General features: G+C 45.9%; 1 protein-coding gene across 3 annotated transcripts; it reads right to left on the bottom strand.

The window, feature by feature from the left end:
* Positions 1 to 1,134: 1,134 nt before the first annotated feature.
* Sar1a (secretion associated Ras related GTPase 1A) lies at positions 1,135 to 13,981 on the bottom strand. Of its 3 annotated transcripts, none has more exons than XM_052163873.1 (7): positions 13,865 to 13,981; positions 9,411 to 9,484; positions 9,180 to 9,299; positions 8,737 to 8,802; positions 7,963 to 8,066; positions 4,690 to 4,821; positions 1,135 to 3,129 (listed from the first exon to the last, which is right to left on the bottom strand). In XM_052163873.1, exons 2-7 carry the CDS (start codon positions 9,466 to 9,468, stop codon positions 3,013 to 3,015), a joined length of 597 nt encoding a protein of 198 aa, XP_052019833.1. In that variant the 5' UTR covers positions 9,469 to 9,484; positions 13,865 to 13,981; the 3' UTR covers positions 1,135 to 3,012. The 3 variants fall into 3 exon arrangements, with proteins under 3 accessions (XP_052019833.1, XP_052019835.1, XP_052019834.1); XM_052163875.1 differs by having other exon boundaries at positions 13,934 to 13,952; XM_052163874.1 differs by lacking the exon at positions 13,865 to 13,981 and adding an exon at positions 13,799 to 13,817.
* Positions 13,982 to 19,444: the final 5,463 nt, after the last annotated feature.

The following is a 19,444-nucleotide window of genomic DNA, read 5'->3' on the forward strand; positions in this document are numbered from 1 at the left end:
CCTCAATGCCCTACAAACCTCCAGTGTCTTCTGTTCCTTATCAAGTTTGTCTGTTTAGGGCTTATCACAGTACAGTTATTCTAAGTCAGCCAGCAGGACCTTGTGTTAACCCTCAGAACTAGACTGACTCTCGGGTCCCTCTCTGTGCCCAGTTAACATACGGTTTGCCCACAGAACTAGTCTTCTTCCCTTGTAAAGGTGACCTCAGGACACATCCAGCATGACCATGGGCCTTAAAGAACCTTTTGTGCTTTGGATTTTGTTGTCTTCTGGTGCTTTCTATAAGCAACTGTAATGTAAACGTGGAATCAGACTTGTTTTGCCCAGTGTGGCTCGGGCTACTGAATGACTGACTCAGCTAGCTAGTATGTACAAGCAGAGTCAGAGTCGTTAGCTTCCAGGAGCCATTCTCACATAGATCTCAAAACCACCTCCTTTCATCTTACATGCTTGCTTTGAGAAGGAAAAACACTAGCTTTCAAGTTAGCCAAGTAGCAAGGTGGTCAGCACATACAGAGCTCACCTGAGTGGGCTAGAACAGAGCTCACCTGTGGGTTAGGTTACCACAGCAACTCCTTTCCACTTCACCTCCTCGTCATCATTTTACTAAGCCAATTTCCTTGAGATTCAGCCAGCTTTTTCATGAGATTCTGAGACAATTCTGAGAAACTGTTCCCAACAAACAATGCTTGCCCCCTGAGATTATTCCCCCAAAACAGTGTCTTGCCCCTTTTACCCCCTCCCTATACCCTGCTTACTTTCCTTTATATTGCAGTGTGTAAAACAATAAAATTTGACAGCTTACTGTCAGAATACTGTCTTGCTGTCAGTCTCTTGTCCCCCATTCTCTTCCTAGATGGTCCAGGGAACTCCGTTGATTGTCCTGCAGGTCGGGACAGTTAGCGTTGCAAAGACGACCAACAACCACAGGCCACAGCATGACCCAAGATCCCTGAATGGTACTACTGTATTTGCTACCAGCGCCCAGCCTTTTTTGCCTTTTATCCTGGTAGCAATTCGAGACTCACATTCTCTTTAAATGTTCTTCCCTACATGTAAGAATTTTTGTTTTCCTTCCCAACACTGCATGTAACTCTGAACAAATCAATAGAAAAAAAAAAAAAAGGAGGCAAATTCATTTTAGCTTTTTATTAAAATGCTTAGGATACAGACTGACCTTTTGTAAATGACAGTTTTACTTTTGCTGAAACAGGACACATGTGCACTCTGGTAAACAGAATGGAGAGTCTCAGTCCACTGGAGGCCCTGAGCAAGGCAGGCCCTGACCCACAGGTGGAGTTGCACTCGCTGCAGCAACCGCTTTTGGCCACCTTATTTAAGATGGTGTTCTGCGCAGCATGAAGCAGACTTGTGCCACTTCTCAGCCATCTCTTTCTCCGGTGGCCAGAATAAACCACTTTCACAAAGAGCCACCCTGGGCAGAGTCCAGTCTTCAAGGTCGCTACTGAGCAATTAGGGACAAACGAGAAAGACAGACGAGGAACCCGGCACTGAGGCCACCACACCTGTCATGTGCCTGGACAGACATGTGGACAGTCTTTAGCCAAAGGCAATGAAGGGCACAACAGTTACATACCTGGCTCACTTAGGGCTTTAACAATAGGCCCTTCCACAGTTCTTATCCCAACTGTACACAATGCATGCAGTTTGCAGACACACACCTCACCAAGCCTCTGCATTGGAAACCCGGCAGTGTAACAAACAGTGCTCAAAACTAAAATGCGGTAAGTCACTCTCCAGGAGTGTGCACCCACCTTCCCTACCCGCTTGCTGGACAGGAGCCTGTCAGAAGACTGCAGCAGTAGAATTTCCACTTAAAGGTGAACCTACCCTCACCTTTCATTAAAGAAAATCAGAATCAAGATACCATTCCATCTGCAGACCGTGTCCTCTCATCCACTGAAGGGTAGAATATAAAGTTAACATCACACATGGCAGCAAGAAAGCCAAACGCTATATATAAAAGCCTGTCCATGATCCACAGGGCTGCTGCTGCTTCCATGCTAGCACTCCTGCTGCCAAAGGTCATCTGGGCTGTCACTGTCATTATGAAGGTGAAAATACAGAGCCCCAAGAGTTTTTCCTAGGTTCCCTCGTTACTGCCAAATCAGATAGGTAGCATCTCACAGAATTCAGATCCTTAAGCCGATTTTGACCTGCATCCTCCTGTTCAGAACTGTCCCTCTAGAATACGGTCAAAAGCATCAGAGCCACAGCCACAGCATGGGGTCTACAATGAGAGACGTCCTTAACTCTTTCATGAGGCAAAAGTCACTTTTTATATCTACAGTGAAAAAAGGAAGGTGCTACACAGAGAGATGGAAGTCCACAACAGTATAAAAGCCAAGCCTGCAGAAACCAGTAACTGCAAATGAAGTTGACAACATGACCATGACACTTCAGCCACTCCAGATGAGGACTCCCCTTACCATGGTGGAGGCCACCCGGGGAAGGCCAAGGCTCTGTCGTCTCCAGGTGTTTGTCTCGGGTACCACCCTCAACAGGCAGTCAGTCACACAGTGGAGCTCTGGCCCCCAATGCACTATCTGTTCATAATTTTATGAAGTATCTAAATTTCGTTTCCTAGTTAAAAAAAAAAGAATAGAAAATCTGGACCAAGTAAATTTTGAACTCAAAAAGTTAGAGAAGGGATACCAATTACATTAACAACACTTTCTTTAAAAAATAGAATCACTTTCTTTTGAAATCAACCAGTGGTGAGACGTGTTTTTCTTCTCGGGTGTCCCATGATGGCACCCAGCTTTCCCTGGCAAATGCTGCCAGCCCCCAGTCCCTGCACACTGCCCGGCAGCAGCAGGCAGTGTGGAGAAGAGCACATGTCACCACTGGGCAATGAGCGTAGACAGATGCGTGGCTTCTCAATGCCATAGTTGGCTGGAGAGCTTTCCTTGTTCTATTAGAAAAGTCCATGAGGAAGCTGTGAATAGGATCAGTCCAGAAGTAAAACTCTTTATTTTCACTGTCCAAACATCAGTCAATATACTGGGAAAGCCAGCGGAAACCCTCGCCGTAGCCTTGCCTCTTGAGCACACTGCACATGAATACTTCCATGGGGCGGGCGTTCAGCTCCTTCAGAGTCACGTTCCCCTAAGGGAGGCAAACCCAGAAAGGCCTGTCAGGACCTCACATGCAAAAGCACAAAGACACACGATAGTCACTGCAAGTGCAAAGACTGAGTTCAGATCTCCACCCCCCACAGACAGAGCTAGGCATGGTGGTACACATGGAAACTCCAGTGCTCAGAGAGCAGAGACAGGGGGATTCCTGAAGCTCTCTGGCTAGCCGACTTGGCCCAATAAATGAGTGCCAGATTCTTTTATTGAGACTCAGAGCCAAAGTTGACCTCAGGCCTCTACATATATGAACAAGTATACATGTACACTGAGTGCCTGGCTTATATTTCTTTATTTTCTCTCTCATCAGCCTGCCTTTCTAGAGCAGAGCCTCCCTTCAGATTCTAGTATAGACAGTAGGGCACTCTGATGTAGATATGATATCCCAGTTCTATTTCTGCTTTTAGTATCCATTCGCCACACAGACCTGAACAAAGTACTGTTTCCTCATTTGTAAAATAAAGAGTTTCACTTCTATCAGCAAGAAGCACGAGGAAGACCAAGTGCTTTGATCTTAAAAGCATATATAATGCTTCTTAAAGATCCATTTAATTATGTCTATGTGGATGTCTGTAGCAATGAACAGGAATGCAGTGCCATGGAGGCCGTGGGCACCAGAGTTCCCGGAGCTGGAGTTACAAGTGGCTGTGAGCTGCCCAACACGTATGCTAGGAACCTAGTTTGGGTTCTCTGCAAGTGCAAGTCACACTCTTAACAGCTCTTCAGCCCCAGAAAATTCTTTAAAGATTGAAGCCGATATGCTGGCACACGCCTTTAATCCCAGCACTGGGGAGGCAGAGACCAGCAGATCTGAGTTGGATGCTAGCCTGGTCTACAGAGACCTTGTCTTAAAATAGCAATAATTAGTTTTTTTAAAGATCCGAAAATAAGTCAATATTAACTTCAAATGGTGGCTGACAAGCATCTGTCGAACACCAATTCCAGGGTATGCAGCACCACCTCTGACACCCAAGGGCACTGTGTTTTGCGTGGTATACAGTCACACGCAAGCAAAACAGCCATACACAAAATAAAAATTAAAGCCGGGCGGCGGTGGCGCCTGTAATCCCAGCACTTGGGAGGCAAGTGGAATTTTGAGTTTGAGGCCAGCCTGGTCTACAGAGTGAGTTCCAGGACAGCCAGGGCTATCTATACAGAGAAACCCTGTCTTGAAAAAAATCAAATCCAAAAAAATAAACAAACAAATAAATAAAAATAAAAAGAAGACTGCCTTTTCTAGCATTTCCAGCATTTCTTCATTTAGTAGGTCTTAGAAAACAGATGACGAGGGCTGGAGTATGCTGAGCGGTAGAGCGCGTACCGCACACACAGTGGAGCTCAAGGCCCTCTCTGTATCACTGGGAAGGAGAAGAAGAAAGGAGGAGAGGAAGAAGGAAATGGCTAAGGAAACCGCCCCTGATAAAACATTTGCATTTAAGAGACCCTGTCTTAAAACACGAAAGAAGAAAGAGAAACCGCAGCCACGTGTAAGTCACGTGGTACCTGCCTCGTGCCTCCCGAGGACTTCGCTTACCTTTCCTGTGGTCTGCCCATAGAGCCCAAATATTTCACGGAGTTTTTCTTCACTGATTGCATCTGTCCTGTCAATTTTGTTTCCCAGGATAAGAATTGGCACGTTGGATATTGTCTCATCAGTCATTAAAGCCTAGACATAGGATTGAGAAAACAAACCCAAGTGAGCAACTTACGAAGTGAAAGCTCCTCACTAACAGAAACCACCTTCTGAGGGCAACACCCAGCACCCCGCACCTGACACCCGGCACCCCGCATCTGACGGCAGGTTGGTTAATCTTGGCATTAGGTGCTGAGGAACACCGAACTGAAAGGTCCTGGGTGGTTAACAAACCTGGGCATGAACAGAGCACAGCAGATGACTGCTATCACAAGGAACTGAACACAGTCCACGCCAGCATGTCTGGGGAAGCAGGACAACCCGCGCTTGACGGAAATCTTAGCTAAGATGTGGAACTGAAGGTGCGCTCCACGCAAGGGCAAAGCTCGGTGAGTGGAAGGAAGACACAGTAGCAGCGCAGCAGTGTGAGGAGTTGAGGAGCCACACAGCCAGCGCCGCCGGACTGGATGTGCAGGCACAGAGCAACTGTGATAGCACCCGACACCCACGTCCCAGTGCCTGTGTGAAAATGCAAGCTCCACTAGCTCCGAAAGACTGAAGCCAAGGTCAGCTCTACACTTGCAGAACAGTGGCTGGAAAACCAGTGCTATCTATGTGCAGTGCTCGCTCGCCTAAGAGATGATCTGCTAAATCCAACTGCATGGACTGTGCAAGCCGGGTTCTGGGAAGAACTGAAGTCTACACAATAAAGCAAATAGGAGGAGGCCCTGGTGCTAGGGAGTCAAGACCGCGCATCCGAGTAGGCAGAGTAAGGGAGAACGATTTTACCCTGTGACAGAAATCATTGAGGGAATCAAAGCTGAGGAGTGCCTGGCGGGTGGTGTGAGAATCTACAATGTATGGGTTTCCAGAGCATGGCCACGCTGGGGAAAGGAACAATCCAGGCAGCTTCACTGTGGGAAGGACCATCTGGAGGCAGCACAGTCTCCTCTGTAGAGGCTGGAGCTCAGCGGGGTGTGGATGGGAGATTCACCTGGAGCCATTACCATGTAGAAGAGGATGGAGGAAGGGAGACCCTCAGGAAGACCTCCATTTACCACTAAGCAGAAGACCAAGTACCAGAGCTAACACTGGCTGGGCATGGGGTACGCTCTTGTAATCCAGCGTTTAGGAGGCTAAGAAGACCAGGCTGGGCTACATACCAAGACCCTGTCTATAAACAAACAAACAAACAAAAATTAAATCAAGAATATAAAATAGGGGATGGAGAGAGACAGCATTGGGGAAAAGAACACTGGCTGCTCCTCCAGAGAACACAGGTTCAACCCCAGCACCCACATGGCAGCTCACAACTGTCAGTTAACTACAGTTCCAAGGGACCTGATACCCTCACATCAATGCACATAAAATAAAATTAAATAAATTATTTAAAAAGAAAGAACTGGGCTGGAAAGATGGCTTAGTGGTTAAGAGCATTGACTGCTCTTCCAAAGGTTCTAAGTTCAAGTCCCAGGAATCATATGGTGGCTCACAACCATCTGCAATGAGATCTGATGCCCTCTTTTGGTGTGTTTGAAGACAGCTACTATACTTACTTATAACAATAAATAAGTCTCTTAAAAAAAATTAGCTCTACACAAAATGAGACCTAAACATTTGAAACATACATTAAAAAACAAAAACATGAGAGTTTCAAATTCCAAGAATAAAAGAAACTCACACATGAGAGAAAACAGCGCTGGAAAGATGGCTAAGTGATTAAGAGCACTTGCTCTTATAAAGGACTGAGGGTCAGTTCGCAGTATCCACACGGCAGTTCACAGTCCTCTAACTCCAGTTCCATGCGATACCACGCCTTCTAGCCGCCATGAGCACTGGCATGCATGCGGTGCACACACAGACATGCATGCAAACACTCACACGCATAAACATTAATTTAAAGGGCATTGTAAGACAACATTAGACAAAGTCTAACAAAGGAGGAAACCCAAGGTGAATAAAAACTCGAAGAATGCAAGCTGACTATGCAGTCTGTCACATGACTCTGTAGGAGAAAGATTCAAAACCACAAAAACTCAGGACTGGAGAGACAGCAGTTCAGAGTACTGGCTGGAGGGCTACAGAGATGGCTCTGTGGTTAAGAGCACTGAATGTTCTTGCAGAGGTGCTGCGTTCAATTCCCCAGCTACCTCATGGTAGCGCACAAGTATCTTTAATGGGATCTGATGCCCTCTTCTGGTATGTCTGATGACAGCTACAGTGTATTCATTCATATACATAAGAAAAAATAAAAAAAAAATGGAGAGAGACAGACAGGCAACTGGCTATTCTTTCAGGTCGTGGGTTCAATTCCCAGCAACCACATGAAGGCTCACAACCATCTATAACTGACGTCCCACGGGATCTGATGCCCTCTTCTGGTATACAGATTTACAGGCAGACAAAACTCCCACATTCATAAAATATGTGAATAAAATTTTTTTTAAAAAGTATCAAACCTCTCACCTCTTCCAGAGTGCCCTATGCCAAGACTACAGAAGAGCAAGCACAAAGAGGGCAGGCCTACTCACCAGGGGGCGGCGGGCAGCTGAGGAGTGCTGCGAGTACACATCACTCTAGCATATGAACTATAAAACTCACTTACTCAACTTCCAGCTCAGCGTCCTTAGGCACTGAAAAGCTAAATGTCACCGGGCTGGAGATAGCTCAGTTAAGAGCACTAGCTGCCCTTCCAGACGATCTATTCCCAGCACTCACCTGACGGTTCATAACAGTTTATTATCTGTCAGCCCCATTTCCAGGGGCTACAGTGCCCTCCGGCCTCTTGGGACACCAGGCAAGCACACAGCACCCACATATAGATTCAGGCAAAACACTCCTACACATAAAATAAATACATCTTAAACAAGCCAAACCAGGGCTGGAGGGAAGGCTCAGTGGTTAAGAGCACAGACTGCTCTTCTAGAGTCCTGAGTTCAAATCCCAGCAACAACTTGGTGGCTCAGAACCATCTGTAATGGGATCCGATGCCCTCTTCTACTGTGTCCAAACAAATAAATTAATCTTTAAAAAAACAAAAACAAAACAACCCAACATATCTCAGATATAAATATTTTCTTCACGGATGCTGATCACATTAAGTATTGGTACTGCTAAGTTTGTATTTCTTAAGGGCAAGACAGAATAAAAAGATATATAAAAATATGAACCTACATTAAGCTCAACTTTGGATTCCATGAGACGAGAGTGGTCCGCACAGTCCACCAGAAAAACTATACCATTAATCGCTGGGAGATAATTTTTCCAAACTCGACGTGCTAAAAGACAAAATTTGTAGATCAACAAGACTATAAAAGGAGACCTGCCTTGTTCAGCGAGGCCTGGATACAGCAGTTAGCGCAGAGGACACACTGATGGCCTGTGAGCCAAGCTGGAGTTTTGAAAACTATGAGTTTCTGCCTTCCCTGACAAAGTGTAGACCTAGCAACTCCACACCTATGTGTAACACAATACCATCCCCTTTGCTAACACTGAGGAAATCCCTACCAGTTCTGCTGCTGTAAATGTAGAAAATAAGAACTGACCAATTTGGGTCCTAGAGCTAGTAACCTTGTAACCTCCCAGTTAAAAGCTAATGACTCAGTTGTTGTTAGAAGTTCTACCCCACAGCAGTTCCTACCAGTGAGCGAGTGTGCTGACAGATGTGAGGCTGGGGCCTGGCAGGCACTAGACACTCAGGCCAGGCACTCAGGTGCCAACGTTTAGCCACTGTTTTTTGCATGTCGTTGTTCTGAGATGGGGGTCTCACAATGTTGTGTGCCCTGGGCTGGCACTGAACTGTCCACCCTCCTGCCTCAACCCCCAGGTGCTGAAACTACAGAACTGTACCACCATGGATGGTGGCTCGCAGCCATCTGTAATGGATCCGATGCCCTCTTCTGGCATGCAGGTGTACCTGCAGCCGGAGCACGTCGCTCGGTCTCTTACCTTGCTCGTGCCCACCGAGATCAAAGGTGGTGAAAGTCATTCCAGCAATTGTCAGTTCTTCTGAAGCTGAAAGTGTCAGAGAAGGAAAGAAATAAACTTCCAACCAAAGGTCCAAGAGCTAGTACTCAGAACCAATACTAATGTAAACAACCAAGTCTTCCTTGTGTGAAGACCAGGGTACAGTATGAAAATAGTCTTAATCTAAAGAAGCCTCAATTTCCCTTTCTCCAAGTTTCCTGCTCAAGATCAAATAGGGAGTGATGCCTCATCACAGAACTGGTCAGAAAGTCAGTGACAAGTCCCAGCGATGCAGAGTAGGTGACCTGAGCACATCTACAGTAACTTGCTTCCAGGACCTCAGTGAAAGAACTACATCTCCTGGGGATCCAGCCACCATGCATGACACTGACCGTCAGAAGGTCACCTGGCATTCTGAAACTTACTGGGATGGAGTGTTGGTACGTGCTGGCCTAGTCTGTCATCTTTAAGCATGTGAAGAAGAGTGGTTTTGCCCGCGTTGTCCAAACCTAAGAATACAAGTTTTCCAGATTTCTTGTAGAGTCCTGCAAGAGAAAAGAACGTTTTAAATGTTCTTCCTACCAGAGGCAGCTTAGACACAATGTTTGAGGAAATATAGTTGCAACCTGTACTGTGCTTCATGAAAATAGCCTTACCTAGGAACTGGAGCACACTGCTGAAGCCATTGTAGATCCACTCAAAGATGAAAGACATTATTGATGCTTACAACCTGTGTAAAACATGAATGTAACATTAGCTCTCTGCATGTCTTATTCTCTGACCGTGACATGTGTTCAGAGACCTGAGTTCCCTAAAGTAGGAAAGCCAAGTCCGGGACTGGAGACACGTTTCCAGTTAACAACAGTTGCCACTCCTATAGAGGACCCAGCTTTGAGTCTCAGCACCCACATGGTAGTTCACAACTGTCTGCTAACTCCAGTTCCAAGGGAAACCAGCCTCTGCAGTAAACGTCCATGCATGCAAGCAAAACACTCACACATAAAATAAAAATCAGTGTTGCAAAGACTAATCTCCTTAGTTCTTGAGACAGGGATATTGCAGTCTGAAGGGAAACCTCTAGGACTCTCACATCTTCAAATTCAGATAGTCAGAGGACTCGGAGTTTCAGACACGACACCCACTGCTCCTGGGAGATGCACTCCTCCAGGAAGCTGCCCATTCACTGCTGCCTACTAGTTGGCAACATCCCTAGGAATTCGGTATCTTTAATCAAGCAGGGCGTTGGTGGCACACGCCCTTAATCCCAGCTCGTGGGAGACAATCTCTTAGTTCCAGGCCAGCCTGGTCTATATAGAGATCACCTGTCTTGAAAAGGTAAAAGGCAGAATCAAAAAGCCGAAGGGATGCCCCCAGAGAAACCATGAGAGCCAGGGGTGTGACATGTCCATGGAATGCCAGCACTTGGGAGACATAAGGAGTCCTAGGCCACTGGGATTCTGCCTTAGAACAAGAGAACCAAAACAAAACCATGAATGAAGAGTTCACTGACCTGAATAAAGTTTATTAAGCTGTTTATATAGCTCCAAAAAGGACACACCAAATCTATCAACTGGCCCAGTTTGGTTGACTCCATCTACCATTTGCCCTTAACCATTTGCAGATGTTTCAACTTGAGAAAAGATATCCTGTCTTACAGAAATATAAAGGAATATAAACTTCTATACATATCTATTTTACAAATTCTTAATTTCTTTTTTTGTTTGTTTGTTTTCTTTTTTTGTTTTTGAGACAGGGTTTCTCTGTGTAGCCCTGGCTGTCCTGGAACTCACTCTGTAGACCAGGCTGGCCTCGAACTCAGAAATCTTCCTGGCTCTGCCTCCCAAGTGCTGGAATTAAAAGCGTGTAAGACCCCTGCCCAGCTTCTTAATGTCTTAAGAATCTAATTCATAATATAACAAGAGATTCCAAAGCAAGTAACCTTCTTATTTGTTTCTTTTGAGACAGGGTCTTAACCGTGCAGCACCGAGGACTGCTGCCAGTCTGTCTTGACTAGCACTGACACCCAAATCACTTTTTCTAGTTCCTATAGACTTAGGGGGAATGTATGACGAAAGCCACTGAGAGCTCTAAACATAGTTAGGAAGAAGGATCTAGAAATACCGAGGAATGGTAAGACTAGAGACCCATTTCCTGGTCACACGAATTTCTGTACCAGTGGCTCAGTTTATTGCAGAAAAGAAAAATCACTACTTTCTCTGCAAGACAAAACTTTACAGAAAATGCAGCAACTGCAATTAGACAAAACTTTCATGAACAATAACTGGAGGAAATGTTACTCACAAAATATGTATGTCTACACATTTGTAGATATGTGTGTATTCTTATGTTTTAATAGACAGGATCCTGCTGTGCTGCCCAGCTGGGCTTCAAACTCCAGGGCTTTAAGCTACCCTTAGGCTTCAGCATGCAGTAGAGCGACTATGCAGTCTCGCCTGTATTCTTCAACGATGCTAGACGAAAAGCAAACCATCTACTTACTGGGCTTTACCAGGCCTGTGGCCTGACCTGTAAATCTTACAAACTACCTCATGCTTACTCCATTCGGCTTTTATGAAAGAACAGCATTTGGGTGGGGGCACAGACAGAAACTGTAGCACACAGACCACAGTTTGCATGTTAAGTAATAGCCAGGAAGGTTAGTACACACTTGTAATCTTACCACTCAAGAGTCTCAAGAAGAAAGATCACAAGTTCAAAGGCCGGCTTAAGTTACACATCAAAACCCCAGTCTCAAAAAACAAACAAACAAACAAAACAAACAAAACCACTGAGTGGTTGAGCTGGAGCCTTCTGAGTTCAAGGCCAGCCTGGTCTACAGAATTCCAGGACAACCAGGGCTATACAGAGAAACCCTGTCTCAAAAAAACAAAATCCAACCCCCCCCCCAAAAGTCCCATCACCAAAAAACAAAATTCTTTATGGAGGGAGGCTGGGAGCATAAGCTCTGTGCTAGGAGGGATACTTAGCTACAAATGCATGATGGCCCTGGGTTTCATTCTTGGCACTGACAAACCTGCACAACTTTACCTAGAAACAGCACTTTAAGAAGCCCAGTAACAAATACATGTTTAAGTTCAAGTTTACTGAGTAAATAAAACAATACATCTCTCTTCTACAGTCCCCCTGTCCAGACACCCTCCCTTCTCTCTCCCTTTATTCCAGGAGAAACCCAGTTCATCTTTAACAGGCTGCGGCCAACTGTGGCCACCCTCACACCAGACACGTCTAATTCCTGTGCACTGGTTTGCTGCCAACAGTACAGCACCTTATTTCTTTTTTTAATTACATCGTTTTAGAAGTATTCCCAAGATGGGCATGGGAGTGGAACAGCACTTGAGAGGCTGAGGCAGGAGGATGAACTATATACTAAGTACCAAGCCAATCTGGCCTACATAGTGACACTCTAGTTCAAAACAAAACAAAGAAAAGAAGAACAAATATTCCCAGCCTGGTTAATGCTGCAAATGTGACACTTTAGGGGATTATTTTTAAGTGGTAACAGAATTAATTTAATTTTCCAACTTACTTTTCTTCCCAGCTCTTGTTTTAAAAGCCCTATAAATGCTTCCTACCAAAATGATTTAGAATGAATTCTTCAGTGATGTTAAAAAGTAGTACTCTTATCAGACCCCAGGAGTTGGGCTGTTCTGCTGCCCAAAGCTGAGGAAGTGGCCTTGCTGACTCTGTCCTTGAGATCTCAGGGGCTCAACCAATTCATCCATCAGCAACCTTAGAATTTATACAGTGCTAACATATACACCTGCATCTCATCCTCCCACCAACTCGAGCAAGCCGAAATCTCCGACCTTGTTTAACAAGATGAAGAGGTGGACACTCTTCAGCCTACCTGTCTTGTTCAAGACTGTGCGGCCAAAAACATCAGTTTCAAAAGCCATGGCAGATGGCTCAGAGGTTCAGAGCACCAACTGCTCTTCCTGGGTTCAATTTGGTGACTAAAAACTGTCTAGCGGCAGTTCTAGGGGAGCTCACACAGAAACGCCTGCATGCAGGCTAAACAACAATGCACATCAAATAAAAATAAAGTATTTAAAAAGAAAAGCCTCTCACCTAATATCAAAGCTTTTTTTCCTGCTAATATTAACTTCCAGGTACAAAGCTTCCGAAAAGGTAAAAGGGAACTTTCTTCTCTAACCTACCACCTACACAGACCATAAGCTTAGGAACACACTTTTCGGATGGTATTTTTACTGAAGAACACACTATTTCTTTTCTATTCTTTGTCTACTCTATCGTCTGTGGAATGTTAAGAACAACATTAAAAACCAACAACACTATTCACGAACCTTAAGTAAAAAACGTGCAAATATCAAGACTGATTGAAACCAACAAGTCAAGTCCCAGAAAGACCATCAGGCAAGAAAAACGTACTCTTTACTTAAACGATTTCACGCCCGATCAATCTAGGATAGAAGGCAGCTGGCTATTAACTAAGGAAGTCTACGGAGCTGCAAGGTGAATGTCAACGATCAGCTTTCTGCCAATTCCCCCTAAACTTCCCTTCTCAACCTGAGCAGACGGAGCCCAGGTACTGAGGAAAACACCCGAGTAAGAGAGGATACAGAGAAAGGGTATTTGGTACCATTGTCACCTGGGCAAAAATGATGAACATTCATCTACGATAATCGCCCAAGTGGGAATTTTTCCATGCACAGGAAAAAAAAAAGGGGGTGGGTGGGGGGTAGGGTGTTGGAGGAAGGAGCAAACACTGGGTTTCCAGACAGGGCGTCGGATACCCAGAGGCTGAACGTGGGGCTCGAGCACCCACTCGCTACCTCGTGGCCCACGGGTCTGCAGAACCCAAGGATGAGTGCCAGGGCTCCAGCTACCCTCACCGAGGAACCAGACTCCTCCGCCACGGAAACCACGAAGCCGTCCCAAAAACCCGAACGCCGCCACGCCACCCAGCAGCTGAGGCCCGTCCCCGCCCAGAGCCGGCCCGCGGAACCGCCTGCGTGTCACTGCCCCCCCACCCCAGCCCATCCGCGGCGGCCCGCGCCCCGACCTTCAGTGCGGCCCGCCCCGGGCCCGCTGCCCCACCGCCACCTCCTCCGCTTGGGCCCCGACTCACGGCCCGAGGGGCTCCTCCGGCGGTGGCTGGCGGCGCGACCCTCCCTCAGAGCACACAGACTAGCAGTACCCGGGACCGCCAGCTACGCGCCGGATGTACGTCACGCCCCCTCCCTGAGACTTCCGGGCACGCACTTTGCCCCGCCCCCCAGCGTCACGCCGTTCGGGCTGGGTACCGCCCTAACAGCCACTCAGGCCGCGGAGAGGCGGGCCCAAGGCGTGACGTGCGCTCCGGGTGAGGCTCCGCCCTCTCTGTGTAGGCTCCCAAAGGCGAAAGACGTGGCAGTGTCTGTCAGGCGTCCTGTGCTTCTGTCCCCAACCTGAGCAGCTCCTTCAGCCCGGGGCTTCCGATCCCCGTACGTTTTCAGACGCACCCGGACGTCAGAAGCGGAGGCTGCCAGATATAGGTAGAGTCTAGGACAGTAGAATTGACTTTGGTGACCTCGACCTAGGTGGATGTCACCTAGTCATTGTTTTAAGTTGTTTTCCCTGCCTTGGGATAGCGTCTCTATTTTTTTAACGTTCTAAATAAAAGCGACAAGAGTTTAATGAGCAGTTTCGGGCAGTGCCTTGAGAACTTGGGATCCTTCATCTAATTTAACCCTCACTACGTGTTGATAGCCCCTGTGAACAAAGCAGTTAAGTGGGGCTTGCAAAATAGCTCATCAGGTAAAGGTAGGTTTGCCTACCGTATTTGCCTGGGCTCTCAGAGGAACCGAGCTGTACCAGCATTGTGATGCACACCTTTAATCCCAGCCCTTGGGAAGCTAAGGTATATGGATCTCTTGAGTTCCAGGCCATTCTGAGTTACACGGGAATACCCTGTCTTAAACAAATAAATAAATAAAAAACGGAGATAAAAACAGGCTGTGGTCTGAGTAGTCCAACAATTGGTTGTTTCCTAATGGAAAGGCCAAGCAAGAGTTGAGTAATCGTTCAGACAGTCAGACTGATATTCTCAGGAGTCCCAATGTGATGCTGGGAATGTAGAGAACTACCACATAGCCAGTGGTCTACAATCTAAATTGGAATCCCAAAGAAGTAGGTTCTGATACCAATGAAGGAATTGCCTCAGCAACAGAACAGATGAACTTGCCAGTGAGAGTGAGGGTAGACAGGCAAAAAAGCAAAAGCTTCCTTCTTCCACGACCTTTTTATGTGGTCTGCCATTGGAAAGTATGGCCCAGATTTAGGGTGGGTCTTCCCACTTCAAATGATCTAATCAAGAAAAATCCCTCACAAGTGTGTGTCTGGCTGCTTTCATCTTTGTTAATGCCAGAGGTAGTCAACGTGATGCCCAAGATCAGTAATCGCACTGCTCAAAGATCAAGACCGAAGACGTGAGTTCAGTTTTCCAGAACCATGGAAAGTGCAGTGGGGAGAGAAGTCTCTGCAACCACCAGGGCTGGCGAAGAAATGATTCATGTGAGCTAAGAAGGAAATCAGGCCAGTGTGACTTAGGTAGCCAGTGTTGGTTCAGACTTCTAGAATCTGACACCAGGCATTCCATAAAAATGGATCTATAGCTTAAGGACCGAGGAGGATCTGATGTGGTCTCCATCATACAGGTAACATAGACATCACCGAGCTATAAAGCACATGTGACCCCAAGGATGGGTTCCATCCCCAACACCTACATAGCAGCTCATAACTGTAACTCCAGTCCCAAGGGATCCAGCACCCTTTTGTGACCTTCAAGGCCTCTTGGAACACATGATGCACATACATGTAAGTAAAATGTCCATAGACACAAAATAATTAAGGTAATTTTAAAAATCAAAAACAACACAGCAAGGTGTACCGGAATGCAGCTACATTCCAGCACTCAGGAGGCAGGGGCAGGAAAACCTCTGAACTCCGAGGGCAGCTTGGCTTGTTAGTTAAGAGATGCAGCCCAGTCCTGCATGAGCAGCCCAAAGGGCTCCTTTCCCCATCCCACTCAAGTAAGGACAGACACTTGATCACAGCTCAGAAGAATCAGTGAGCCGGGCGGTGGTGGTGCACGCCTTTAGTCCCAGCACTCAGGAGGCAGAGGCAGGTGGATTTCTGAGTTGGAGGCCAGCCTGGTCTACAGAGTGAGTTCCAGGACAGCCAGGGCTACACAGAGAAACCCTGTCTCCAAAAAAGAAAAAAAAAAAGAAGAAGAATCAGTGAAGCAAAGTTAGCCAGTCTATTAAACTATTAAACAGACCGAAGGAAGGGCACCTGCTTCAAAACGGTGGTTCTCAACCTTCCTAATGCTTTAATAACAGTTCCTCCAGTTGTGGTAACCTGTGACCTCCCCCAACCATAAAATTATTTTCATTACTACTTCTTAACTGTAATTTCACTGTCATGAATAATGTAAATATCTGATAGTTCTGATGACTTTAGGTGACTCCTGCGGAAGGGTCCTTTGAGTCCCGGAAGGGTCCTTTGAGTCCCGGAAGGGTCATGATCCACAGGTTGGGAACCACTGCTTTAGACTTAAGTTTGAGAACACAGGTGGTGGGAATTTGTTAATTTTTGGAAAAGGAGAATACAGAACCCAAGACATGAGTATGGGCTTCTCAGGAGGGAGTGTGGCACTCAGGTGTAGTGTGTGTGTATGTTGTTTGTGGGGTTTTTTTGTTTGTTTTTTTGTTTGTTTGGTTTTTTTTGTTTTGTTTTGTTTTTTGGATTTGGTTTTTTCGAGACAGGGTTTCTCTGCCCTGGCTGTCCGAGAACTCACTCTGTAGACCAGGCTGGCCTCGAACTCAGAAATCCGCCTGCCTCTGCCTCACAGAGTGCTGGGATTACAGCCGTGCACCACCGTATGGCTCGTTGTTTGTAGTTTTTAATGTTACATTGTTCAAAGCCTGTGTCGTTGTTTGTGGTTTTTAAAGTTACATTGTTCAAAGCCTGTGGCTTAAAAATTAAGCACTCCAACGGCTGGAGCAAGGCCTACAAAGTTAAGAGTTTGTAACAGGACTGAGTTCAGTCCCAAGCTCCAGCATCTGATACAGCATCCTATAACTTGAGACCCAGAACTGCATTCATGTCACATAAACACACCCCAATACACACAACCAAAGTTTAAAAAAAGTCTTGGGGTTGGAGAGATGGTCTTGTACTTTCAAAGGACCCTACTTTGGTCCCATTGTGGGTGGTTCACAGCTGTGCCAGAAGATCTGATGCCCTCTCCTGGTCTCTACCAGCAGCTGTACTCAAGTGCACATACCCACACACATATACAAACACACATAGTTAAAAATAATTTTCTGGAGCTGTGCAGTGGTGGTGCCTGGTCTACAAAGTGGGTTCCAGGACAGCTAAGGCTACACAGAGAAACCCTGTTTCAAAAATCAAACAAAGAAACAAATCAATCTTTGGGGGCTTGAGAGATGGCTCAGTGGTTGAGAGCATTGCTGTTCTTCCAGAGGTCCTGAGTTCAAGTCCCAGTGCCCATATGACAGCTCACAACCATCTGTAACTCTACTTCCAGGGGACCCAACACCCTCTTCTGGTCTCTGGAAGTACCAGCCATGAATGTGGTACACAGAAAATAAACACAAGTAAATCACACATTAAAAAAACATTTTAAAGATATTTGTTTATTTTATGTATATGAGTACACTGTAGCTATCTTCAGACACACTGGAAGAGGACATCACAGATGGTTGTGAGCCACCATGTGGTTGCTGGGAATTGAACTCAGGACCTCTGGAAGAGCAGTCAGTGCTCTTAACTGTTGAGCCATCCTTCCAGCAACCCATATATAAAAATTTTAAATTTTAAACAAATCTTTTTAAAAATAGTTACATAATAAGGTTACATAATAAGTTGAGGGCAGAGTGAAATACGTGACACTCTGTCTCAAAATGTTTTGAACTGAAAGAAATTAATACTATCTAAGCAAAGCTATGGAAGTTATTAGAAGGAATAGAAACCATGTAATGGTCCAAGATTCACAAAGAATGATATTCCAACAGTATGCAACAGCAGAGAGCATTTATTCTGCACAGAACCTGCATGCAGGGGCCCATCACACATCAGGATGGAAGACAGAGGTATGGACTTTGCAGGTCAATTTAAAGCCTGTTAGGGTAGGAGTCGGGGGCTTTGATTCCCTTGCTTGGTTGGCTCTATCTCCAGGGGTATGGGTGCTTTTGTGATTGGTTAAGGCTCTGGGGGTCTTGAGAAACTTTTGCTGATTAACAATCACACTTGGCTACAGCTTGGTGGTGGGACAGCTTCTAGAGCTCTTTATTGGCTGGCCATGAGGTTGGCTCAGGCTAGAGGTGGGGCAGCTTCCAGATTGGTTCCCCATGAGGGGCGGTATTTCCTGGAATTGACTTGTTTTGGACTTTTCCAGTTCTGGGAAACAGAAACAGGCCTAGTCTCCCAAATTGCCAGATTGCAGCCTATCATGGGATCAGCCTGTCTCTAGCTAACTCGGTCCTCTCAATCATAGAGTTAAAAAGCACAATAGGAGGGGAAGAAAAAGATGGTCTTAGTGGCAGAAATCAGATAATTATTATATATATATTTAAGACAAGGTCTTGTTATGAATGGCCTGGAACTTGATATGGAGACCAGGCTGGCTTTGAATTCAGAAATCCATCTGCCTCTGCCTCCCAAGGGCTAAGACTAAAGTTGTATGCTACCATGCACAGCTTAAAAATTGTTTTTAAAAAAAGATTTTGCCTTTGTAGCTGGAGAGATGGCCCAGAGGTTAAGAGCACTGCTTTTCCAAAGGTCTTGAGTTCAAATCCCAGCAACCACATGGTGGCTCACAATCATCTGTAATGGGATCTGATGCCCTTTTCTGGTGTGTCTGAAGAGAGTAATGGTGTACTCATATACATATAATAAATAAATTTAAAAAAATGTATTTATATGAGTACACTGTAGCTGTCTTCAGACAAATGTGAAGAGGGCACCAGATCCCATTACAGATGATTGTGAGCCACCATGTGGTTGCTGGGATTTGAACTCAAGACCTTCGGAAAAGCAGTGCTCTTAACCGCTGAGACATCTCTCCAGCCCCCAAATAAATTTTTTTTTTTTTTTGGATTTGTTTTTTCTGAGACAGGGTTTCTCTGTGTAGCCCTGGCTGTCCTGGAACTCACTCTGTAGACCAGGCTAGCCTTAACACAGAAATCCACCTGCCTCTGCCTCCCACGTGCACCACCACCGCCTGGCTCCCCAAATAAATCTTGAAAAAAAAAAGAAAAGTTATCTTTTAGTTGTGTAGTACCTTCATAGGCCACAAGAGGGTGTCCTTATCCTCTATGGATGGAGTACAGATGGCTTGTTACCTTCTGATGTGGGTACTGGGAACTGGGCTCAGGTCCTCTGGAAGAGCAGTAAGCACTCTTATCCACTTAGTCATTCCTTCCAGCTCTAGAACATTCCTGAGACAGGGTTTGATCTCAGGGCCTCTTGAGTTGCTAGGACCATAAGTCTTAACCACTACGCCTAGAGATCTTTAGGATTCTAATTTAGCAAGGGACTGATTTCTGATGGATACCCATGAGAGCATGGTTGGGAGATGGTGGTACAGGAGCTGGGAAGTAGATCGCAAGGTATGAACCTTGGCAACTACACCTGTGCCCGGGCC

Source organism: Apodemus sylvaticus, chromosome 19 (genome assembly GCF_947179515.1).
Source record: "Apodemus sylvaticus chromosome 19, mApoSyl1.1, whole genome shotgun sequence".
Classification (NCBI taxonomy): Eukaryota; Metazoa; Chordata; class Mammalia; order Rodentia; family Muridae; genus Apodemus; species Apodemus sylvaticus.